This window comes from Plectropomus leopardus, chromosome 11, assembly GCF_026936395.1.
Source record: "Plectropomus leopardus strain MGB_pleo_1.0 chromosome 11, ASM2693639v1, whole genome shotgun sequence".
In the NCBI taxonomy this organism is placed as follows: domain Eukaryota; kingdom Metazoa; phylum Chordata; class Actinopteri; order Perciformes; family Serranidae; genus Plectropomus; species Plectropomus leopardus.
In genome coordinates, this window is record NC_142186.1 from 33,698,284 (window position 1) to 33,725,097 (window position 26,814).

The following is a 26,814-nucleotide window of genomic DNA, read 5'->3' on the forward strand; positions in this document are numbered from 1 at the left end:
GCCCCGGAGCCAGGAGCCAGCCTGCTGCAGGCTGCACAGATTGACTGACAAGAAGCATCCACTATAACTGCAAAGAAAAAATCTGTGGCACACACACACACATAGACTTCTGAAGTCTCTGACGAGAGTCACAAAATTTGTAATTCCAACTTATCCCTGAAAGAGTGGGAAATGTGGGAGAGCCCACTCCAGTGTGGACATGTCTGATGCCCGCTCCAGTGAAACACACAAACAGAGCGTAGCTTCTCCTCATAGCACCAACATGTCTGAAACAGTCAAATTTGCAGAGGTGGAAAGTGTCTTCTTTAGACTTCTACAGACTTTGTGTTAGTTTCAGGTTTAACAATAGATGATCACAGTTGTTAGATTTGTTCCTGTTCCTCAACACTTTTTCATGCTTTTTTTTCATCAGCTGTGATGATGCTCGATGTTTCAGTGGCAGAGTCAGTCAGCCGCTTAATCCAGTGGAAAATAAACAGTGAGCGATGTTGGACACGGATAATTTAATCCAACTGAGCAGCTTGAATTTAATACACTTTTGTTTTGATTTTTGACAGAGATATGCAGATGAATTTCAGTTTTGGATTAAATATGCCCGTTATGAGCAAAACTGTGTTATCGGGATAGGCTATAAAAGTATGTTAAGCTGTTTACTGGAATCTCTTATTTATACACACACGTTAGTCTGATATTTCGTACACCCCTCCATCCGCTCCAACATCCTGCTTCAATTTTTGATTTTGCATAAAGTAAATCAAATCCAATCTGAAGCAGCTTTTACAAAACATGTTTTGCAAAAAATAAAAACAGTGGGGTTACTGAAAACATTTTCTCAGTAAAAGAGATTTGAATCTAAAGGTTTCAGCTTGGCGGAGCTGACGAACCACTAACACATCTTACAGGGAAAACATGCTTTGCAGTATTTACAGTGCTAATGAAAGTATTTGTGGAATTGAATGTTTTATCTACAATCTGACATAAATGTCATAATGACGGAAATGCTTTGTGTGTTTGTAGCACGAGACTCGCACAAGACTTGAGGCGTCTGCCACGAGTTTTTTCCTCTAAGTAAACTCTGGCATGACAGCGACGCATGGCATCTCTCTTGTATTCAGCAACAACAACAAAACTTTAATCTCTGTAATCACAACAGTGCAGCGATACTCAACGTATGGCCAGCGGGCCAAATGCAGCCCCTGATAGGGTCCCAGGTGGCCCCCCAGCCATTTTTTAATTGTAAGGCACGCTGTGAATAGTTTTTGTGCTTTTAGTGTACAAAAGGTGCCAAAATGTATACAACAGCATCAAAATAGAGCTTGATGATCAAAAAAAGTGCCAGTGGAGGATCCCCCATACCCCCAGACAGAGGTTCTGGCTAAGACCCTAATGTCCTAAAATCCTGGAAATGTCTTAAAATCATACAAATGTCCTAAAATAATGGAAACTTCCTGAAATCCTAGAAACATTCAAAGATCTAAGAAACATCTTTGAAATGTTCTAAAATCTTAAAAATGTACTAAAACCTGAGAAATAACCTAAAATCCCTAAAATGTCCTGTAATTTTAGAAATGTCCTCAAGTCCTAGAAATGTCCTAATGTTTTTTTTAGGAAAGTCCTCAAATCCTAGAAACACCCTCAAATCCTAGGCATCCTAAAATCCTAGAAATGTCCCGAAATCCAAGAAATGTCCTAAATCTGTGGATATGTCCTAAAATTCAAGACACGTCCTGAAATCTGAGAAACATTTCTAATATCTGAGAAATGTCCTTGAAACTTGTCTTTTCCTGGGAGACCACACCTGTACATCACCTGAGGTGTGTCTAACACCCTGAGGAGCAGCAGACTTTGGCCTGTGAACCTCAGGCTGCCTGTTGATTTAAACCTGTAACTTTAACTGCCGAGATGAAGAGATGAGAACCAAGAGAAGTTCAGGAGAAACGACAAGATTAGACTTGCCTGCATGTGTAAAAAAGGAAAGAAGTCCAAATGGGTTTAAGTTTTAGGTTACTTTAAGATATCGATCCAAAAACTGTCTTTCAAAAAGAAGACTAAACCTGCATGAATCACTCTCTCTCAGTATTATGATTAGTGTCAAACCTGTTTTTTAATTCTTTGTATATTAGAAATAGGCTGTGTGTGATGTGCAGACACATCACACACAGCCTATTGTAAAACACCAACAGACTGACTTCTTTTTGGTCATGTAAACCTGTGATTTATATAATAAATATATGCTCTCAAAAATGCATAAGTAAAAACAAAGGACTTTACAAGATTTAATTTTTTTTTCAACTAAATTCACTCATCCAAGGCTTACCCAAAGTAAACTGACTGCAGTTCTTATTCCCTTTGTAGTACATGTACATGCATGGGCTTATGTGAAAGATAAAACAACCAGACTAACTGTTATTGCTTCTATTATTGAATTATATCAGCTTATTTTTTCATGTTCACCGAAATATTTTCTTGAAAAAAGATGCTGCAGGTGACTAAAACTGGGAGGTATTCAAATTCAAATTAGATAACAATATTACCGAATATAAACATTTGTCACGTGTTTTCTCCAGGCACTTTTTTTAAGGAGTGTTAAACAATCTACTATCTATGTGTGAACACTAAAGAAAAAAAATCAACAGGCCAAAGTGTCTATTTAGGTGCTTATTTCATTAAAAAGATAATAAATAAATAAATAAAAAACCTTCTACAAAACCTCAGTTGATAATGATTTTATTTCTTTTTTTTTTAATTAACCTAGCCATTTAAATAATACTTCTGTACATTTATCACAGTTTGTGAGGCATATTAAAATCAGCAGTGGAGCTCCTTACTACAAGACCCAAGATGCCTCAGGAAATCACTGTAGTTTTTTTCTCAGAGAAATCTACCTTAGAACTACAGGAACTTCTGCTCTTCAGCTCGGGTTCTGATTGGCTATCGGTCAGCTGGTACCCCAGTCTAAGCTCCTATTGGCTCAATCAAGTCCTTTGAAGCCTTTTAGCCCTCCAAGATGGTGGTGAGGTTATTCGTGGACAACAGTAGACCAAACAAACAATAGAAATTAGGAAAATATGAATCTTTAAAACGGTGCAGCAGCAGTTGGTGGATATTTATGGATGTAATAATGAGTTTTGATAAATTTAGATCGTCTGGACGTTTGTGAGCAGTGTTTTTTGGGGGGGAAAGGCAAATGTGGATTTTTGGATCACAATAACACTTCATAGGTGAGTTTTAACAGTTTGTTGTTTTTTTCTGACAGAAGGGTTTAGTGAGTCTGCTGTGGTGGTTTTTATTTTAAAATAGTCAGCATAGCTTTCCTATGATATGCTGTGAAGAGAACCCTGGTAATGAGTCCTAAACCTGGAAATTTTAGCATTTTAGCACCTCTGTTTCCCACTTCTAAAGTGGATCTTTGAAAATATGTTTGTGGTTTGATGTCTGAAATGAGGTCTGTGTGTGGTTAACACAAGCTTTGTGTTCTATGACACAAAGCTGAACAAAACGTGTTTGCATCATAAATGCTTGTTTATCACAAAGCTTATTTTCTGCAATGATCCAGAATCAAATGGAAAAATCCCATGGGCTTTTCTTGATGAGGGAACCAGGGCAACGTTAGCTTCTGGGTTGGACTACAGAAAAACACCACTCATGCTGCCAGCATTAGAGACAATTTATAAATACCAATTAAATAACAGTGGATACTTCAGAAGTTTAAAGCATCATAATCTTCAACTATCATGTCACAGGGCCCGTGGATGGGTCATCATATCTGCAGGTATTTTTTACTGGTTTTTGGCTGATAATAGATACTTTCATTGTCAGTTTCGGTCTTTTCAAGGGAGTAAATGACAAGAAGAAAATATAGAACATGTAGACTCCTTTAATAAAAATTAGGGATGCATGGAACTGGATTTTTTGCCGATATCTGATGCCATGAATAACAACTCATTTTGAAGACAACTGACGCTGATATCGATATATCCCACATTTTTGAACACCTAATTTTATTCATCATCATGATGGACCATCAGCAGATAGAGACATGAAACACAATGCTTTTCAGTGTAATATTCATTCATTGTGTAAAAATATGAAAAATACTTCAACTTAGGGTTGATGTTTTTGTAAAAAAAAAAAAAAAAACAGTTGGTGGTATCTGCAGAAAACAGCTTATTGGCCGATATCTGTTGTTAACGATAATGTGTCAATCTTATTGGAAATCCCAGGTGAAAACTATTAATTTACAGCTAATAACAACTACAAAGTGCTGCTGTGGAAAAATGTGTGTTCATGTAAATGTTATAAATTAAAGTGTATTTTCAGCTGTGATTTTGCAGTTTTGATCCACAACAAAACAAAGCCACATGATCAGCATCGTCTCTTCTTCTTCTCCTCCCTTCAGCCCATCCTGGGGGACAAACTGAAGATCCAGGGCACCTGTGTGGTCCACATCCTGCACGCCATGCCCGACATCCTCGGCGCCATCATGGGAGCGGTGACTGCTGCCATGGCAACCACAGACATTTACCAGAAAGGGTAAATATTTCATACAGTGCTTTCCAGCGCAAAACTAGAAAAATACTTCCACGTGGGGTTGATGTTTTGTTCACTTTGTCGATAAAAAACCTAAGACATTGGTTTGTAGAAATACCGGTCGATATCAGCATATTCCGATCTTTCATTTTAAAGCCAACATCTGCAAATGGCGATAATGTGCCGATATCAACTTGTATGTCTAATAGAAAATGAAATGTTCAGAGTTTGTCACACAATGAGGATGAGGTGCAGCAGCAGACCATTTCAAATCCACCTGACCTGTTGACAGACAGACAGACAGACAGACAGAGGGCGAGTTTCCATTAACCCTCAAATTGTGCAACTTAAAATACAGAATATGAATACAGAATACGTCAAATGGAAACACGTCAGCTTAGAAAAACCCTGAGGTGGTATTTCAGGCGATTCAAAGAAGCCATATTTCGCGAAACGGCAATGAAAACACTTTTTTCGCTTTTATAGATCATATGATGTGTAACACGTGGTGGTGGTAATGTGATTTTATCGATACCAAATGCCATTAAACCCAAATAATAAGAATTACAACAAAGTCACATGACATTCTACAAAACATGGCGTGGTACGTGTGGACAGAGCAAGAGACCGTGATGTTCTGGGCTCCTGCAAAAGAAATAAAGCTGCTAATGTTTTGAACAGCTATCGCCATGGTTACTAGAATGTTATCACATTTGTTTTATCACGTTTCATCGAAATTTTGAAAATATTGCTTAAGTTTTGCGCAAATCTGTAATGGAAATGCACCTAAAGAGACAGACAGAGGGAGAGACAGACAGACAGACAGGCCTCCTCTGTCACTGCAGAGTTCGTGCCTTCTCTTTGACGCCTGTGGTCTCAAGTGTTAATAGTTCAAATTCCCCAAAATCATAACAACATTCCTGCCTCTTCTTTCACCTAACTGAAGAAAAGATTGTTTCTGCTGATGGAGGACGAAGATACAGGTGTGAGTGACACCTCTATCAAACTTTACAGCAGCAGGAGGAGGAGGAGGAGGAGGAGCAGGGGGAGCAGAAGGACCCCACCCCCTTTCCTGTACTGTAGTGAGCCTGTTATATCTAATCACTGTCCAGTCCTCAGAGACGTGACCACACCTGCATCCTTCCTCTCTTGTGACTGACAGACGCAGCGAATGGTCTGTTCTGGTGAAATAAACATGCATGAAGTCAATAATGCGCACAGGACGCTGCAGACCTCATTTTATCTTTCATTAGTGGTGGTAACTGTCTGTGGAGCCTCGTGTGTCTAAAAACTCCACTGTTATCAGAGTCCAGCCCCCCGAGGCAAACTGCCATTTGTAATATTAGGCTCATTAACCGTTTGAAGTCTGAGCAAACTGGCCTGATTGCTTTAAAAAATGACATGGGAAGAAGGCAATGAGAAACAAAAAATTAAGAATGACAGAAAAATTAGCAAGAATTGAATAAAAAGATTCCTGAAAATTAGTTAAGAAAAATGTGCATTCCAAATTAGTAAAAGAATAAATAAATAAATAAACAAAAAATGATGACCTGGAAGAAGTGCTTAAAATATAACTCTGTAACATAATTTAGATAATAACAATCAATAATTTCAATTATGATAAGTGGAAATATAGTTTTTCTCTAGATTTTTTTTTCTGTAGAGATTTTCCCTATTTTTTTCCAATAATTTCTTTTTTTAAAATTTAATTTTCTTTTATTTTTTTTGTTCTGTGTGTGTGTGTGCCTCTGTGTGCTTTTAAAAATGTATGTTTTCCAATTTTAAGGTAATTTTCTTGTACCTTTTATTAATTTCTTGCTAATTTTTGGGTGAGTTCTTCCTTCGTTGCTCTTTACATGTTTTTTTTTTTTTTTACAAGAAACCAAGTCAGTTTGAACAGGTTTCAAAGGGTTAGCCACAGTGCTGCTGAAACGTCATGTTTCAGTGTATCTGCTACTTACTAATGCACAACTGAAATGTTTCCTTGTTTCAATCACAGCCTTTCGAAACTGGCATGTTTCCATTAGGAGAATTATATATTCATAATTTAAATTTTCACAATTTGAGGGTTCATGGAAACCCGCCTTGAGATCATTTAGGCAGTTACAGACAGATAATTGTTGTAATTTTCTTGGTATAAATCTGACACTGAAATTATTTTACACAAAATAACCTCAAACTACTCAACAAGGTGGTGAAACCCAAACTCATATTTCCAAAAGAGAGTTCCTCTCATATAGTGATAATTATGAGTGGCTCTTAAGGTGAGCTTGATGCACTTCAGTCCACCTTAAAAGTACACTATCTGGGGGGCGGGGCTAAAAGTGACTGAATTATTCATAGAGGAGGCACATCCTGGAGGTGTGACCCTGCAAAATACACATGAAACCAACTCTTGTGTCTGCCTGTGAGCTTCTTCTTCTTCCACCTCTCACACACACACACACACACACACACACTCACACACTCAGCAGCCTGTCTCTGCACTGAGGACACCCTGGGGTGTGTGTGAGAGAGACAGAGTGTGTCCAACTGTTTGTGCTGGATCTTTAATCCCCTTTTCATCCCAAAGAGTGAGTCTCAGTCCGCCTGTAACCTCATCACACAGGGGAAGAAAACATGACGGACGCAGCGACCAACATGCGGCTGAAGCTGCCGATCACCTGCTTCATCCTGGAGATCATCCTCATCATCCTCTTCGGCGCTCTGGTGCAGTACGACAACGAGACGGACGCCCGGGAATGGCACCACATGAACCACTCTGACTACGACAACGACTTCTACTACCGATACCCAAGTGAGTGTCCTGTGGGTGTGCGGAGGGTCAGGGTCAGAGGTCACAGTGAGTTCAGGGTCAAGATGCTTTAGCTCACAGTGAAGTGTTTCTCAGGAACCAGCGTTATCACTGTGTTTATTACTCATACCTGCAGCTGCCAATTTGATGAGACCACGAGCTTTAATATAACAGAAAAAGGAGATTTTGTAGAAAGCATTTAGCAGATCAGTGATGTGGGTTTTATCGTGCCATGTTGACCATGTTTCATTGTCCTGTTAAATTCTTTAAAAACGTATTTAATGAATCATAATACAACTAAAACCTGACACTGTGCTTTATTTTGCAATCAATTGCACGTTTATTGGAGTGAAAACATTTGACTACAGTACCCATGATGCCGTTCAACCTCTACTCCACCTGCTTCATTAGGACAGAGGTAGAGGAACATAATCAAGCCAACAAATGTTTAACCCTTTAACACCTGGTTAAGTTTTCTTCACCAGCATTTAAACCTCTAAAACCTGAGAAAATTGGTTTGATTTCTTTAAAAAAGAGAAAAACTTTGCAAGAAATATCCTGCAAACTGGGAAAAAAAAGGTGGCATGGATTGTTAAAGATTTTTTTTATGCTCTAAAAATATATTTGTCATTTGTTTAATTATGTAACAGAAAAAAAGAAGATATTATTAATTCTCTCGTCTTTTTGTTGTTTTTTAAGGTAATTTTCTTGTAACTTTTTACTAATTTCTTGCTATTTTGTGGGCTATTTCTAGTTATTCTCGCATGTTTTTGACAGAAATCAAGCCAATGTGCTCAGGTGTCAATGGTTTGAATATAACGTAAAAAGTCAGAAAGAGACTCAACATTTGCAGTATTTAGATGGTTTCTGCTGATAATGCAGGTCAAACTGCTTTAAAGCTCTAGTGCAAAATCATAATTCAAAAAAATACAGCATGTCTGAGTAAGCTATGATTAATAAAGCGTGAAAGGGTTGTTAAATAAAGGGAAGCTTTTATATCTGAAACTTGATTTTTTTCCACAACATAAAACCATATATTGTGGTAATTTTTGTCTATTTTTATTTGTGCATCTTTTTGAACGTTAAAGAATACATTTTATTGTAATTTTACAAACTGTTTCTAATAATGCTTCATGCACCTCTCTAACACCAACATGTTCCTGTCCTCTTACATGCTCCCTCGGTGGTTTCTATACCTGTGAGTATACTATTTTGCGTGCTGCTCCAACTCATTTCCATATTCAGGATATTTAAGATTTTGTGAGCCCATCAGTGGAGATGTTTTATTGTGAAGGGATGGGAAGCTGCTGAGCTCTCTGGTTTCCCTAATTGGACACGTCCCATTCTCTCTCAGTGAACATTTTATAGAGATTCTTCCGGTCCGCTGCTGTCCCACTGCGGAGGCACATCCATTGATCGTTAATTTCCTAATTTATATGGATTGATGGTGTAGAAAGAAAGCTTTTTTGGCTTCACGGGATTGAGAGGAGACACAGGGTGCTGATTACAGGCTGCTCATTACTGTCTTCATAAAACAACATTTTCTATCCATTGATACAAACTTCAAGCTGTTTTTTCAGCACTTAATAATCGTAACAAATCAAAAGCTAATACTCAAAACATGAGTCCAAAAACCACAAAACACAGTTCCACCTTAATGAATCAACATTAAGTAAGATGGCTCTGGGCTGACGCGTCTTAACAAGTCTGACACTCTGAGGTTTACCTGGGCGTGTTTCTCTCAGTGTGTGTGTGTGCGTGTGTGTGTGTGTGTGTGTGTGTGTGCCTGCGTGCGTGCGTGCATGCGTGGTGTGTGCCGGAGGTAGAGCAGAAAATGAGGAGAATGTAGTGAGAGCAAAGATCTCGTACTTAATGCTCTTTAAATAACCAACATGCAACCTTCCTCCTGCAGGCAGCAAACTCAAATGTTGACTTTCTCTCAGTCGCTGAACTGTTTGCCTCTGCATCGAACCCGAGGCTGAACTCACCTGCAGGGTCTTTGCAAGCTGACAAAAACACCAGCACAGACTCGAGCTAATATTTGTGCCAAATTTCAATTAAATTTGACAATTTTCAGAATGTAGAATAGAATAGAAATACTTTATAAGTCTCGTTAGGGAAAATGTTTAGTTACAGCAGCAAATAAGAGAGCAGCAACTGAATAAATTGTTTGTTAAAAAGGCATAATAATGCAAATTTATATACAAAGGAAGGCACTGAACATAGAATAAAATAATAATAATAATAATAATAATAATAATAATGATAATAAAGACATTATGTACAGAGAACAAACAAACAAACAAAACAAAGCCAAAAAGATTAAAAAGAGAAATAAAAAAGAAAAAAAAAAAGTGTGCAAATAAGTGTGCAAAAACTGAAGATGGATGTGCAAACATTGTAATGTATTGTTTCACTCTGTGGTTTTCTTATCAGGTTGAAATGATTCAAATGCAAAAGAAAAAAATAATATAGACACTACTGGGAAACCACAGGGTAGTAATAAAATACATTTTTAAATCATTCACAAAATTATCATTTTACCAACTGTTTAAGCGATGGTTTTCATAAAAACCCACCATGGGGAAAGTGCATCATTTATCTAGTCCAATGCAACAAAAAAATCCAACAGAACAAAGACATTAGTCAAATATGAAAGTAATCTTAATGTAATCACTGAGAGCAAGAGCATATAAGAATGTTTTCTGACTTTTGCACAGGCTGTAAATAGACACGTGTTTGTTAGCACTCGATCTGACATGAGGCGGGTTTCAATTAAAGATTTGCTCAAAACTTAAGCGATATTTTGGAAATGTGGCTAAAACACAACATAGAGATGACTGTCTCTACCACTGAGTGATGTTGTGCGACTTCTCCTCTGGTGATAACAATCCCAGTAACCATGGCGATGGATGTTCAAAACATTAGCAGCTTCATTTCTATTGCAGCCACCGCACTAGTCATCATTATTCCAATCCAAGTCCACGTAGGCGTGTTAAGACAAGCACATAGCCATGGCATCATGTGACCTAGAAAAGACTAAAAAGGGTTTCCACTGCAGTTTGGACAAATATGGCTTATTCCAATCGGCTGAAATATCACCCCATGTGATTGTAAGAACTTTTTTGCGAAAATGGGAGTTTTTTCGAAATTGACGTGTTTCCATTAGACGTATTTTATATGCGCAATTTCATTTTGGGCAATTCGTGGGTCAATGGAAACCTGTCCAGTGATTAATGCTATCAAAGCAGGAGGAGAACTGAAACATGAAATTCATGTTCACAACAAACCTCCAAACTTTACCTGATTTTTTGAATACTAGACAGTCACCTAAATGAAAAAGATGGATATCTTGTAGTGTGCAAATTCAGGATTCCTATTATTCGTCATTTTTATGCTTCGCATAAATCAAAATTGTGTTTTTCACATCCACTACTAAGTGAGACCACAAAAACGAGACCACAAAAACTGTAAAATATAAGCTGATAAATAAGTGCACTAATAAATAAGCTAAAATTAGGTTAGAATGGCTACGATAAATAGTTAAAAATTAATAACACCTCCATGAGTTTTTTTGCTTGTGTATAAATTTAGAATCACTTTTTTCACACAAATACATTTTAATTGAAGCTGTTTCTGTGCAGTACAGGAGTTAACCAGGTCAACAGGAGAGGTCATTTAGTTCAGTATGCATTCTGCTGAAGTGAGCAAATACTGTCCCAGAAGTGTTTCACAACATGACGTTTGACCTTGTTTTGAGCCTGAACATGACCTCTGACATGCATTAAAGAAGAATGCACCCAGTGAATTTCAAGACTATCCTCTTAAAAAACTAAATATTTATATAAATATTTGGTCATCAGTTCAAACAGAAATATTTGTGACAGACTGAAATATCTCAACTATTCGATGGATTCTTTATCCAAAATTATCACACTTTTCCTGCTAAGTCATTATTATTTGTCCCGCCAAACTATGAGAAACATACTGGAGGCTGGTTTAACAAACACCACAGAAGGTAAAACAAAAACTGTCTGAGGTTAGAAAAATAAGAGAGTTAAGGTCCGTTGGATTTAATGGCTTCAGATAATCTTTAACCCGACACCTTCACTGTAACCAGAGCAGAGACAGAGTTTGACCGTCATGTTTCACACTTCATCTGCTGTGTGTACACAACCTCCATCCTCCGTCCCGACTGCAATAAACACCACAGCTCGATCTGCAGGTTATCTGAAGGGCAGCGTGTAAATCCTCTGTGTTGGTGGCCTTATAGTCAATGTAAACCTTTGTATGTAAATTGTCTGTCCTATACGTCCCTGTCAGATAAGGACAGTATGTCAACTGAAAATACGCCTCATAAGTCTTCCCACGTGTGCAACGGAAGACAGTCAACTGATGAAAGAGGCTAAACAGGAAGGAAACCCAGACACTCGAAAAAAAAGTGATAAACGAGGAAGAAATACGTTCAAAATCCTTCCTTATGAAGGCTAAGTTATTAAAAAAAAACCAACATGTTTTGACCACTCACGAGGTGGCTTTTGGTGGCAGTGTCTGACACCAAAATCACTGACCAAGAGGCGGTTGTTGATGAATTCGGAAAGAGAACGGACTGGGGATTTTTCTGTGTGTGAGAGTGATTTAGGTGAACTGGATCAACATCAGTTTTCTTGTGCTGTGTTCAGATGCCTTTTAAAAGCTGTTTAAACCTTTGAAATCTGAGCATTTGTTTTGTTTCTTTCAATAATATGTGGGAAAAGGCATTGAGCAACTTGCAATGTCCACAAAACTGTATTTATCATTCTTATAGTTATATATTTAAAAATATATGAAAGAATTACCATTACTTATTATTATTATTACTATTATTAAGTACTTTTCTCAGGTCATTTACTTGTTTATTTGTTTATTATTTAATTTATTTTTTATTCTTTTTAGAATTTTATGGTAATTTTCTTGTATTTTTTACTTTCTTCCTATTTTTGGGGGGGGGGGTCATTTCTAATCAAGTTGCTCATCACCTTTTTCCCATGTGGCTAAGGTTTCAAAGGGTTCAAGAGACTCAATTAGGAAACTCTTTAACACAGATTTCATTAGTTTATCCCAAGGTGGTCAGAATGAGCCTGAAGACTTTTTTTTCAAATCCTTTTTAATCCTTTATGCATGAAAATGTCAGTCTGTCCTTTTGTGGAAATGATTGGCCACTAAATGCTCAACTTTAATGAGAACATCAGCAGAAAATGTTAGTTGAGCTTCAGCAGAGCTGAAATGACAGGAAGCAGAGCCCGTCACTGCTCTGATTGTAAAGGGTCCTCCTGGATATCAGTGTGTGTATCTGGGCCAAAATGCCAACGGGGACACTGGCAACACCTCCACCTCACCATGCCAATGAACGGTCACCATGACGACAGCAGCCACAGCACAGTGCAATATTGTGTGTGGAAGTTTGGGACAAATAAGGAGAGTTAGAAAGCGGTGCTCACAAACTGAACCGAGACAATGAGGGTGGAAGGAGACTAAGTTGAGTGAGTTCATCGTCCCGTTTTTAGGGTCTTTTACACAGTGGCCCAGCTGTATTTTGGCATTATAGAGTCATATGAAAACTTTAAAAGTAATGATTTTTAAACATAAATATCATGATGGAAGACCACCGAGTCACAGATGAACCTGAAGCCCCTTTTGGCCAAAGCTTACGTAACTGTGCCCGTTCACAGAGAGACTGTTTTCAATGACAAAGCCCTTAAATGACTCAGTTGTTGGCAGTAATCTGGTGTTTTTGTTGATGGAGGCTTTTGAGGAGCAGATACGGGATTGATCTAAATGACTGGTATCTCACTGAAGAGCTCTTGTCACCACAAGCATAAAAGGACATTTTAATGTCGTCTAACAGCTCGATGAACATTTATTTTCATGTTTCAAAATTCTTACATAAATGCTCTCTGTCTTAAACCCTTTGGAAAGAAATTGGTATAAAGTACAAGGAGATTACCTGAAATTAAGAACAACAAAAAAAGAAAGAAAAATGAAAGTGAAAAAAAAACAAGGAAAGAAAATGAGTATTAAGATTACAGATGTTTCTTAGTGGGAAAACAAAAAAGTTATAGCAGAAGCAGTTGTAAAAAGAAGTGGACCCAGATATGAGCCTTGTGGAACTCCTCTTTTGTTTGTTGTGAGTCTATTTTTTTCTCCCCTGTTTTGGTCAAAATGTCGCAGCTCCTACAGCCATCTTGGTTCAATTTGGCCTCTCCAAAAAAGGTGACAACTAGCTCAAAGCATTGTTCTTTCTAATCTTAGCCGGTGTTTTCCACATTGTGCAGGTTTCCAGGATGTGCACGTGATGATCTTCATCGGCTTCGGCTTCCTCATGACCTTCCTGCAGCGCTACGGCTTCAGCAGCGTGGGCTTCAACTTCCTGATCGCAGCGTTCGCCCTGCAGTGGGCCACGCTCATGCAGGGCTTCTTCCACGGTATGCACGGAGGCAAGATCCACATTGGGGTGGAGAGGTATGTTGACGCACATGCACGCTCTGACACACCGCAATATGTTGAACGTGCAAAATCCATAAACAACCTTTTTGTTTGAGCTCCTACATTTCAAAGCACACATCCTGAGGCAAGACACACATATATCAACAAATCCCCTTCAGTCACTGTCCCAATTACTTTTAGCTTTTGCCTCTCAATGACAACAGCTCAATGTGTGGAGCAACACCTCTGACAAAAGGTGTTAACACTCTGAAACCTGAATCGACATCACTTTTCTTGTGCTGCATTTAGACTATTTTTAGTCTATCTCTTTTTTTCAAATTGTCAGGTAATTTTCTTGTATTTTGTATAAATTTCTTGCCAATTTCTGGATCATTTCTTAAGTTGCTTATTCCCTTCTTGCCATGTTTTCCAACTGAATCAAGCCAATATGCCCAGGTTTCAAAGGGTTAAATGTTATTGTTTGTCCATGTCCTAGAGAATCTATTGTATCAATGTTGTTTCTCAAACTCTGTTTCTTTCAGTATGATCAATGCTGATTTCTGCACCGGCTCTGTGCTCATTTCATTTGGAGCCGTTTTGGGTAAAACCAGCCCGGTGCAGCTGCTGATTATGGCGATGTTCGAGGTCACACTGTTTGCTGTCAATGAGTTCATCCTGCTGTCGCTTTTAGGGGTGAGTTACAAAGGGACAATGGTAATGAGAAGAAATGCCCCCAAATTTGCAAGAAATTGGTAAAAAAAAAAACACTAGAAAATGACCTGAAAATTACAGAAAAAAACAATCAAACAAGGGAAGAAAGAAGGGTTGTGTTTAATTTTGTTTCAGGCCAAGGACGCCGGCGGCTCCATGACCATCCACACGTTCGGAGCCTACTTCGGCCTCATGGTGACCCGAATCCTGTACCGACCCAACCTGGATAAGAGCAAACACAGGAACAGCTCAGTCTACCACTCGGACATGTTTGCCATGATCGGTAAACATTCCCAACACTCGAGCTGCAGTGTTCACTGCTCAGAAGAGTCCATTACTTTCATTTTAAACTTTATTTTTAACTACCGCCAGGACAAAAAAATTGTAGTTGCTTCACGCTCTTTCCCACCATTTCAGCAATTCACAATGTACAGCTACACATCACAGATACTTAAAAAAAAATATTTTCCTGTAATTTTAACTAATGTATTTTCTTTTCATTTTTGGGCTATGTCTTGTAAAGTCACTCCTTACTTCCTCGTACCTTCTCTCTTTGTTTTACAAATTTGAGAAGATTTTCCGTACTTGTTTGTACCCTTTGGACCGAAGCAATATCATTTGGCCTCAAGTCAAACTTGTCTCATAAATCTGTTGACTTTAGACTAAAAATGAAAGAAAAACAGAGACCTGCAATTCGACTTTGGCTTTAAGATATCTCACGACTTTGCTTGGACTTTAGCATTTTGTATTGAGGTTTTAACGTCCTTACCAAACCCAAATGTTAAAATTATCTTATTAAAGGGTGTGCCGCAAACTCATCATTTTCTTGGTAACAAATATACTTAAAATCAATTTGTCAGCAGCCAAATATATTGTGTTAGCTGAAAGGAAAGGTGCATTGGTCAGTAAAAAGCTTTCGTTATTTCTGTAAATAAACCGACTGTTCTTACTGCTGTGCCGCTCAGGTACCATCTACCTGTGGATGTTCTGGCCGAGCTTCAACTCTGCCATCACAGCTCACGGAGACGACCAGCACCGCACCGCCATGAACACCTACTACTCCCTGGCAGCCTGCACTGTGGCCACCTACGGCATGTCTGCTCTCACAGCCCACGACGGGAAGCTGGACATGGTGAGGACGCAAGATTATCGTCACTAGGGATGTCCTGATCAAGTTTTTTTTTTGTTTTTTTTTTTGCCCTGATCCCGATCTGATGTGATATTTCTATCACTATTACTATCTGCCGGTACTGAGTCCCGATCCGATCCTTGTATTTACCTGGATAATCCAGCTGCATGCTTCAATTACTTTCAAGTTATGAAAACGAATCCAGTGTTTATGACAGTTTAATACATTTGCAATGTGATACAAGAAAAAAAAGATTGCATACAAACAGTTCCATGAATCTTATTTATACAAAATAACAAACAAACAAAATTTAAATGAGACTCTCACCACAGTTCCACTTAGTGCAGCATTTAGTTTTTAACAAAGTAAACAAATTTAGAATATTTTTATATGGTTCTTAACATAATTACACTTAGTGCAACAACAAATTTTGAATATTTCATATGGCTCTTGACATAATTCTATTTTTATATTTTTATTTTAAAAAGTATTTTATTTTTTATTTGTATAAAAAGTGAGAAAGCAAGAAAACTAAAATGTGTCTTCAGAAACTGCTCTCAAATCCACTCAGTACAAGTACGGGACACTATAAATGAGAAAGCAAAGTCATGCTATAGCTGAACTGAAACAGTCCCAGACACAACAAATAAAAATCAGTCACACTTATCACAACATTATAGTGAAACTAGTTCAATAAAAATGAACAACAGAAAATTGAACATAAAATCTGTTTCACTTTTTTGGAGCAGCAATAAAACCTGAAAATCTGCCTAAAATCCTGCTCTCCGTTCACCACACCTGTGAGGGGGCGGATTTAAATAAAGGATGGGGCGGGGCATGTGATGAAATATCTGATCACCATTAACCCTTTAGGGCACGCTTTAATATTTCACACAATCGTACCGCTCTGCACACAAAGTGCTTTTTGTGCTAAGTGTTTTTCTGTTTTGATGTCTGTGGGATCAAAAATGTCAGTTTGAATGGGTTTCAGTGCATTTATTGACTTTAACAGTCTGACTGTAACTGTTTAATTTCCACAGTGTATTTTAGACTTATTGTAGGAGCTGAGCTGGAAATTCACTGATTACACTCAAATACACAGTTTGGACTGAATTTATGCCATATGCATGAACACAGACTTTTTTCTTTTTTATTAAATATTTTTTTTTTGATCCTGGAAGAAATTCAAGCAGCAAACATAATTTAAAAAAAAAACAATAAAAATAATAAGAAAAAATGCTAATTATCAAAAAATGAAGAATGAAAATGGGTAAAATGCACCAAACAGTCACTCCTCTTATATCTGATCAGATCAGGACTTCCCTAATTATCACTGATTTCAATCGTGGTTCCTGAAATCAAATGAAGACCTGAAATACATTGGATGGCCAACTTCTTAGAGTGAAATTTAGCTCCTCAGGAGGTGATTCTTAGCTGAAGAGGTGGATGACGGCTTCTAGTTCACGATCGGTGTGGTTGGAATAAAAACAGCAGATGGGATAAATTCTCTCGCTGAAGTAAAGACGACAGAAAGAACCAGAAAAGTTTCTTTAACATGTTTAATTCCTGTCAGCAGGGAGGATCTTATCAGAGTTTAAAACTCATGACAGAGTTACTCAGAAGATAAAAGCTGATGAGTGTGTCGCCTACTCACTCACTCACACACACACACACACACACACACACACACACACACACACACACACACCAAACAATGTGAGTTGTGTCACAACTCCGTCACACGGAGGTTCATGTGACTCTCAAACACTTTCTCATAGCTGTCGACAGTGAATCATCCCGACATCACGACGGGACATTCCTGCGCCGATAGAGATCAGAGCTGATTCGTATTCAGCGCAGTGACCTGACGAGGGAGCGGATTTAACCTGTTGATAGTAAAGACAAGTTTGTTTGCCGCTTCACGAGTGTGTGAAAGAGTCTGCAACATGTTACACACTGAAAGCTCCTGCTGCTCACATCAGGCGCACATTTCTGAGCTGCTTCCTCTGCAGCTGTGCAGATTAATTCAGGATTCTTTGCTGTTTTCTTTGAGTTTGAGAGCTTAATTTCTAGACACCAAAAGCAAGGAGGTTGAATTTAAAATGTTTATTGATTAGTTTATAGTGGAACAGCTAATGTGAATGTTTCTGAAAGATGGTGTGTTTCTTCTGCACGCTGCACCCCCACCTCCCTAAAGCCGCACCTGCAGGCTTCTGTTGATTTTATTTACCTGAATTAATGTTCTTACCGTAAAACTTACATTATTGACAGAGGCTATTAGTTGTTTAAATCATCAACACGTCACACAAAACTGTTGCTCAAGCAAAGATGGAAATACAGTCAAATAATTCATTGAACAATTTGAAACAAACTAATTGGATTCATCTATTTCTTTATTTTAATTTTCCAAAAACAAGGAACAACAACAACATAATAATAACAAAGTAAAACAAAACAAAGCAAAAATACAAAGCGAGAATTGCCTTTTAAAAAAAAACATTAAAACTTATAATTTTTTTTTAAATAGTCTTCTACATTTATTAATCTCTTTTTTTGTGTCACAATATGCCAATAATTCTGCTGTTTTTGGTGCTTTAATGGTTTCAGTAAAATTAACTGAATGATTGAATTGTGAGAATCTCACCGAGCTAACGATGTTAGCAGCATTTCCATACTGACAAATTTTTAAACATGTCTACATATATGTCTGTGTGATCTAAGCGGCAAACAAACGTTATCTCCAGCAGTTCGCCAAAAACCTGTTTTATATACATCCAAAGAACTTGTATAAAAATGATCCGCATGGTAACCATGGTAACCAGAGTGAGCCTCTAATAGAGACAGGCCTTTATTTGTCATTTTATGTGTCACCACACCCAGCTAGTAAAAGAGAGTGGGTGTTTATTTGGGACTTTATTCTTTTATTAGAAGTTTTACAATAATTTATTAAGAGCGTAACAGACTGAAGTTTAACCCTTTTCCTCTTCTTTAGGTTCACATCCAGAACGCCGCGCTGGCCGGAGGAGTCGCCGCGGGAACAGCTGGTGAAATGATGCTGACGCCGTACGGATCCATGATCGTCGGTTTCTTGGCCGGCGTCATCTCTGTTCTGGGCTTCAAGTTCCTCTCAGTAAGCATGACTCAGCATTTCAGGATGATGTCAGCGAAGATACCGTGAAATCAGAGGCAGAGATGTTGGAGCAAAACAGTGAAAACTAGGGATGCATGATATTGGAGTTTTTTGCAAATATCCAATCTGCTGACATATGACATAAAACACATTTGGCCAATAACTGATTTTAATATATTTCTTTCTTTTTTTTCCTACCTAATTTTTGTGATCAATTCTCTTCTGTAGTGGAAGTAACACAAAAAATGCTTACATAAATGCAACTTCAATAAAATAGGTAAGATAAATAAAAATAAACAAAAGGAAATAAAAGAAATAAAAAGACGGCATCACATCTATAAAAATTTTTAGATTTTTAAGCATTGATTTATTGGAAGTCAATGATTCTGCAATTGTGATCATGCAAAAAATGAAAAGCACTTCACCTTAGGGCTCATGTTTTGGTAAAAAAAAACATTTTTTAAAAATAATTGTTTCGTGATATTGGCAGAAATCAGCACGCTAGCCAATTCTTATATTTAATTGTAAACCGATATTATCGTTCATCCCGAATAAAATGTGTCAGATTCCAGTTAACCAAAAGAAAAATGGAAAAAAAGAGTGTTATAAATCAAAATGTATTTTCAGCAGTTTTGATCCACAACAAAATGAAGCCACATGATCAGCGTTGTCTCTTCTTCTCGTCCTCCCCTCAGCCCATCCTGGAGGACAAACTGAAGATCCAGGACACCTGCGGCGTCCACAACCTGCACGGCATGCCCGGCGTCCTGGGCGCCATCGTGGGAGCTGTGACTGCTGCCGTGGCAACCACAGACGTTTACGGAAAAGGGTAAACATTTAATTTATGCTGTCATCGAGCGACTGCAGCATTGTCCCAAAAACAGTGTTAAAGAAATCTCTCGTCTATAACACGGTTGTTAAAATTGCCTGTATCAGTAGAGCACCAGTGGCTGGAGTCTTCGTGGAGAAGTTTGTGAGATTTTTTGGGATTTAGCGGCATCTAGCAGTGAGGGCTGCAGATTAAAACCAGTTAGAATTCTTTCAGTGTTTATTTTCAGGAGGTTTTTTACCAGGAGCTAATTCTCCACAGAGGTCTCTGCCTCTCCAAAACAGACACATCAGCTGATTTAAACCGACAAGAACAATAATTAATAAAGATGTTTCACAGTAAAAATCAGTGTAACAAACACGAGAGGCCATGTCTGGAGCCAGTTTTTGTTTCAAGTTTATTAATCGTCATTTCGTCCATATCTGCGAAAACACATACAGCGGTGCAAAATAACACACCTCTGGAACTGCGTGCAAAATAAAATAAGTAAAAACAAATAAAAGCGGAGATAATTAAAAGAAACTGCACAAAAAAGAGACAAGCCAAACAGATAATACTTTTACAGCAATACATTTAATATGCAATCAAGTCCCTGATTTAAAAAGTTAAAATGCCTGGTAAAAACGATTGAAAGGAGTCAAATAATAATGTTTGCCTCTGCAAGACGGCAGGAGGTCCAACAGTCCACGAGAGAGTCACAATGCAGATGGCTTTCCTTCTGCATCTCTCTTTGGTTTTTGTTAATCTGAGGCCAACAATCGGATCTACTTCGTCAGTAGTTCCTTTAACCCTCAACAGAATATAGAATATAATATGTCTTTATTGTCATTGTACAAGTACAATGAGATTTAAATGCAGCCCTGACAGTGAAAGAAAGAGATGTCATAAGAATATCTAAAAAAACTACAAAAAAGTTTTTAAAAAAAACAATGAAATGAATAATTAAAAAAACTATTAAATAAATAATTAGCAGCCTCAAACAGGAGGCAAGAGACACATTACACACACACACATTCACATTCTGCAGGTATCAGTGTTGCACAGTGGATATTTACAGGCTTTTTGCTGTGTTTAAATCAAATTGCGTATATAAAATGCGCCGAATGGAAACGCGTCCTGTTTAAAAAATTCCTGTTTATACGCTCACATGAGGTGGGTTTTGAAATACACACAATCATAGGCACAAGAAAATAGGCATTTTTTGTTAACTATGATTATGAAATACCCTCCAGAAGCCTTTCGAGAAGCAGCTGTGTGGACGTTTTTAAACAACAGCTGAAAATTCAGTCCGGCTTTTAATTAATGCAATTCTTGTGTTTATTATTTTACATCAAATCTCTTATTTTTGCTGTTCTTACTGCTCTCTGTACTTTTTACTTTGGCTTTTATATATCATGGTAATTGTCTTTTGATTGTCTAAATCTTGTTTTTTTCTTGCATTTCTTGTATTGTGAAGCACTTTGAGCTGCAGTCTTTGTATGAAAGTGCTAAACTCTATATGTTTATAGAGGGCATGTTCATTAAAACTCTTCTCGGTGCACCACACTCTGTATCTATTAGCTAATAGGGATTAAAATGATACCAGTTTGTGAGTCAGTCAAGTGACTGACAAGTTTTAACTGGACTGATTTCAGCTGACAGGCCTGGAGCAGCTGCAGTGGTTTGTCCCGAATTTCCACATTTTCCAGTTTGAATGAGATAATCTCTGTGCAGTGTGAGCGTGTTTAGTTGCAGATGATATCGCTGCCACGACGACAGATTTCTTCACATTTAGTGTAAAGTCAGCGTGCAAAGACCTGCACAAAAACAGTAAATCTAATGAGAGTGTGTTGTTTTCTTTGTCTCGAGTGCTCAGTTCATTAAAACCGACATAAATCAATGTCACAGAGACTTCTCCCTGCAGCCACACATGCATGAATGATACATTTCTTCTTGTGTGTTTCAGTATGGTGGATGTATTCCCTGATGTGGCGAGCGGAGACATTCAAGCATCTTACCAGGGCGTTCGTCAGGCCATTTCCCTCGCCGTCACCCTTGGCATCGCCCTCGTGGGAGGCCTCATTGTCGGTACGTGATTGGTGATTGGAGTATTGATAGGCAACGCATACATGGTGGTAGATGGAGACAGAAATTTAGACAAACAAACAGAAAACAAAAATGATCAAATCATGTTGTTGACTTGCAAACAGGTTATTTACTCTGCTACGGGTGGTCGTTGAGGTCATGGGATATGTGCTGAGGTGCATGTGTGTCTGCAGCTGAGAGAGAAAGTGGACTGAGAAAGAAAAATGAAACGAAAAAGTAAACGAATAAATAACTTAAGAGGTAAATAAAAAGACGGAGGAGTTGGCACAAGAGCTCAAAACTAAGTTAATATGATTAGAAGATTATTAGAGTCATCTTAATGTGAAGCAGATCATGACAACGTATAGAAATATTGTTCCAAACAACTTAAAAACTGTCAAAAACTTTCACTTTCAAACTCTTTAAGCCTTTAATTAACTCCGACGTCTAGACAAATCAGTGCTCGCTGTGCAGACTCATTAAAGGAGGAAGAAAGTGAGATTTGACTCCCTTTAGTTGAGTGATGAAGGTGCAAGTGCTGGCAGGGTTAATGATGACTCACTCAACAATTAACTTTCTCAGCCGGCAGAGTTTCTGTCTTTCAAAACTCCCTGAACTGTGTTTTTGAGCAAATGTTGTTGTTGTGCATTTCTGCAAACCACAGATTCACTAACTTTTCTACATTATCAAGTATCAGATACATTAAAACTTCACATTTCAACAACACTGCAGTTAACATGTTGTTGAAATGTGAAGTTTTTGGGCACAAAAAGCACTCCGTTATAGTGAGGCAAAGATCATATTTTGGCTTATAATACTCAGTTGTGGGGCCATAACACATTAATTAGTAACATGCAGCAAGGGAATGATCTGAAAATTAGCTAAGGGGTATTATTAAATAGATATTATCTTTTTTTAAAAAAAAGAAAAAACCTGTGTTTTTTAAACACTTTCTTAAGATCATTTTCTCATTTGTTTGTTTTTTTCCTTCTCTTTTGTTCTTTTTTCTTTAACTAATTTCTTGCTCATTTTTGGGTCACTTCTTGCTAAGTTGCTTGGTCCCGTCTTATGTTTTTGAATGAAAATAATACATTTTTTCTCTCATCAGTTAACTTTTTGTGAGGTACAGAAATGATAAAAGGAAATGTAAAGCACATCAGTGCCGAATTAAAAATATTCACAAACCTTCACATTTCATTTTTTTGTTGTTTAGATATGCATTGAATTTATTATATTATTTTTTTAATGTTCATAATGAAGTTATTTAATTCAGCTCAATTTAATGTAATTTTAATGTAATAATAGGCAGTAACGAGGTGTCTTTTTCTCATATCAGGGTTCATTCTGAAGCTTCCTGTCTTCGGTGCTCCTCCTGACACCATCTGCTTTGAGGACAGCATCTACTGGGAGGTGAGTCCGACAATAAGTCTGTCGTTTCTAATTTCTAAGAAGTTTCATAAAAATCATTTTGGTATTTGGTCCCATTTACAGAAGTCAGAGTTCAATTGGTACACTTCCAAAAAAATCGTGATTTCCTTAAATCCCAAACAGAGGGTTCACTGGACATACAATAATGAGACAACACAGCATAATGTCAAAATTAATTTATATGTATTTGTGTTTAAATGGAACTATTCTGTCATGGAAATTTCTCAATAATTCGTCCCAAATTAAAACTTTAACTTTTTTCTGGAAATGTGCAGAAATTCTTCTGAAATTAAGAAAATAATAAAGCGGTTAAAAAAAAAAAAAAAGGGGGAAAATATATTTAGAATTTCAATAAGTATATATTTAAAATATTGTTATAAAATCCTCATTTTACTTTTTTAACTTGTTTTCATTTCTTTCTTTTTTTCTTTTTTTCCCTTTGTTTCTTCTGCTTCTTTTCTCTTTTATCTTAAACTAATTTTCAGGCAATTCTCTTGTGCTTTTTGATAATTTTTTGCTTATTTTGAGGTTATTTGTTCTTTGGTTGCTCATTGCCCTCCTTTTTTGAATATTTGCTCAGGTTTCAAAGGGTTAAAGGTCCCTTTAGTATAAAATGATTTTATTCTTTCAAGGAAACATAAAGGAAAAGAAATTATGAATTTATCAAATAAAGCATCACTATAAAGATGTTTTCTTATTCAACACATATATGTCATGAGACCTTCCTTTTAGGCTCTAAAATTGAGTTAAACTCCACAAAGATGAAGTATTTTCTGCAGTTATTAAACGTCCTCGCTGCAGCAGTGACCACAGAGTGACCACATGATGGCGCCGGCGCTCTGAGGGTCAGATATCAGTGAGCGTGGCGGCACTGAGGGGACAGTAACGCTGTCTGACCAGCAGGCGGAGGTCATGTCAGCCACCAGGTGATTACAGGAATGATGTCACACCTTTTCGCTTTGGGCTGACGTCATTATATTTACCCAAAATGCCTGTGAATCATCAGGCTTTTGTGTCATGCATGTTTGAGTGCACATTTATCAGTGCACACAACTTTATACAATTACAGATTTATGGTTTATTTAGTAGTTTTAACAATAAATAAATAAATAATAATAACATACAGAAGAATTAAAATAAAAACACTGTTCAGCATTTTAATGAATGTTTTTTTAATTCTTAATTCCTAAATGCTGCCTGAACCTAATTTCTCGACATTAAAGATAAATGATGTACACTTAGCAAATATTTTTATAATCTATTTTAATTAAGACTTGATTGATTCTCTGACCTCTGAATAAATAACATCCAATAATGATTTAGTTTTGTTTTTCCATCATTAACCTCAGTTTAACCATTTATCCATTTTTATCTGTTTAATTTGAATCCTGAACAGATTGAATTTAATTATTTTAAAAACATGGGGAAAAGGCAATGTGCAATTTAAGACAAAAATATCTTCAAATTTGCAAGAAATCAGTGAAAAAAGAAATGTACAAAATGTCCCTGAAAAAATAAATTTAATAAAAAGGTGTAAGTAATGTAAAAAAAAAAACAAAAAAAAAAACAAATAGATAAATAAGGAAATGACCTTAAAAAGGGGTAAATATACTAATTCTGGAACATTTTAGATATATAATTATAATAATATAAATATTGTTTTCTGGACATTTTTCCCTAGCTTTAAAAAAAATGTCTAAATTGATTCAATTCTTGCAATATTTTCTTAGCAAAAATGTTAGCAATGTTTTTAACCATGTTTTCAAAAGAATTTCAAAGGTTTAAAGTTTTAAATATTTGTTTAAAGGTGCAGCACAAGAAAACTGATGTCCATCCAGGTTTCAAAGGGTTAATAAATATCTAAGAGAAACAAAAGAAATGCTGACCGCTGTGCGTGCAGAGGAATGTTGCTGTTAGAGACACAAATTAATGACATAAAACGCTGATGTGCGCCTTGACAGTTTTTAGTCTGGAAACTGTGGAGGGACGTTTTAGAATCTGAAAGGATCTGAAAATACTGATACTGTTTAACATGAACTAAAAACCTATTTTATAGTCTTATATGTCTTACTATCAAAAAATTTTTTTTTATTCTATTTTTGTAAGATCAATTTTTAAATGTCTGTTTTTGCTTATTTTTTGTTCTTTTTTTGTTTCTTAAATCAAACTGTAAAGCGCTTAGAATTGCATCTGTTTGTTTGAAAGTGGCTATATAAATAAAATTGGATGGATAAAAATCTTGAACAATCTTCCTGTGTGTGTCAGGTGCCCGGAGACGAGGAGGGACACGGGGACCAGCTGACGGCTGTGAGGACGCCGGAGACTGAGAAGCTCAACAGTTAGACACACACACTGACACAATCACACAAACACGCACACTCTGAGGTTTTAACATCCCAGCACTTGAGTCTTGCACCCTCTAGGTTGTGAAAAATACAAACATACCTGCATTGTGTTCATGCCAGCTGCAAAAATATCTGTTTTTATATGTAAAAACGTTTAAAAAATCATTTTTTTTAATCTGCAGAAATAAAAAATAAAGCCTCAAAGTAACCACTTAGACAGAGCGTGCACTAGAGGTTGATCTCGAGCTGTGGGAGTCTGCTCCCGGCCTGTGAGGAGTCTGAATTAGGAAACAAGGTGTCGAATGAAAGATGCTGTTTAATTGTCACCTAAACTCGTCCAAGACACGCTTACAGAATTTAATTTCAGCAGCTGCTTCAAACCAAAGACAAACAGACTCAAACCTCTGTTCAACAGGAACACTGAGTCAAATATAACATTTAAAAATGAGTTACATTTTCACAATAAACCAGTTTTCTGTATACTAAATAATGGATTTTCATGCAAAACAATGCAGAAGCATATTGATGGTTTTTTTTTATATATGTGTGTGTATTATCTCCTAATACTTTAGGTTTGGGATTTTCTGTGATTTTATTTTCATATTAAACTGCTTAGGTAGAACAGAAATATCACGTTGGTTCAGTCATGTACTTTTATATCGATCGTATGTCGGACCTTTAAAGATCTTTAGATTGGCCCTAAATCTGTTTGCAACCACTTTATGTGAGTTATAAGTATTTTTGGATTAGTTTTTGGCAAAAATAAATTGTTAAAATGTGTTGAGTGTCTTTTAATATTAAATAAATATTGTGATGAGAGGGGGAATAAAAAGTGGAATAAAAATGAATCCAGCAGGTTTTCATAATAAATCATAGTATCAACAGAGGGAAAGATTTTTTTAAGGAAATCGTTGATACACTGATTTATTTTTGTTGCTGTTCAGGCTTTTATATTATTGAAGTAATTTTATAAAATGTGCGTGAGAGAAGTGAGTGGCTCTGCAGTCAAATTTCTGCTGGTTCTGATGAAATCCACTCTTTATTTTCATTTATTTAGCTTTTCTGAATGACCGCAAAATAATCAGAGTGGAAAGGGTTAATGCTTCCAATCCAGATGGGATTGTCTCTCAGCGCATCATTTACACAGTTTCACTTTCGAGGATCAAACAGGCGAAGAAAGCGGGTGACCTTGTTAGATAGGGTCTCCTCAGGGCCTGAGTATGAGGGGTGATTAATGCCACAAAAGAAGAGGAGGAGGAGGAGGAGGAGGGGGAGGAGAAGGAGGAGGAGGAGGAGGAGGAGGAGGAGGAGGGAGCACCAACAACCAAGCATTTATTTCAATTAATCTACAAGATCGTTTTTACCAGCTGGGCACCATTATTTCACACG

At 37.1% G+C, this 26,814-nt stretch overlaps 1 protein-coding gene across 1 annotated transcript; it reads left to right on the forward strand.

Annotated features, from left to right (window-relative positions):
- The first annotated feature begins 6,913 nt into the window (after nt 1–6,913).
- Nucleotides 6,914–26,205, forward strand: rhbg (Rh family B glycoprotein). Its single transcript, XM_042489864.2, has 10 exons — nt 6,914–7,327; nt 13,639–13,825; nt 14,332–14,482; nt 14,636–14,783; nt 15,466–15,632; nt 18,622–18,759; nt 19,455–19,588; nt 21,534–21,655; nt 22,989–23,062; nt 25,346–26,205. The coding sequence occupies exons 1-10, from the start codon at nt 7,150–7,152 to the stop codon at nt 25,421–25,423; spliced, it is 1,377 nt and encodes a 458-aa protein (XP_042345798.1). The 5' UTR covers nt 6,914–7,149; the 3' UTR covers nt 25,424–26,205.
- The last annotated feature ends 609 nt before the right edge of the window (nt 26,206–26,814 follow it).

Excerpts from the sequence above, each read along its gene's own strand:
- rhbg (XM_042489864.2), top strand. The coding sequence starts at position 7,150 with ATGACGGACGCAGCGACCAACATGCGGCTGAAGCTGCCGATCACCTGC. Across the intron at positions 15,633-18,621 it reads ACGACGGGAAGCTGGACATG|GTTCACATCCAGAACGCCGC; the intron begins GTGAGGACGCAA and ends CCTCTTCTTTAG. Across the intron at positions 21,656-22,988 it reads CGTGGGAGGCCTCATTGTCG|GGTTCATTCTGAAGCTTCCT; the intron begins GTACGTGATTGG and ends TTCTCATATCAG.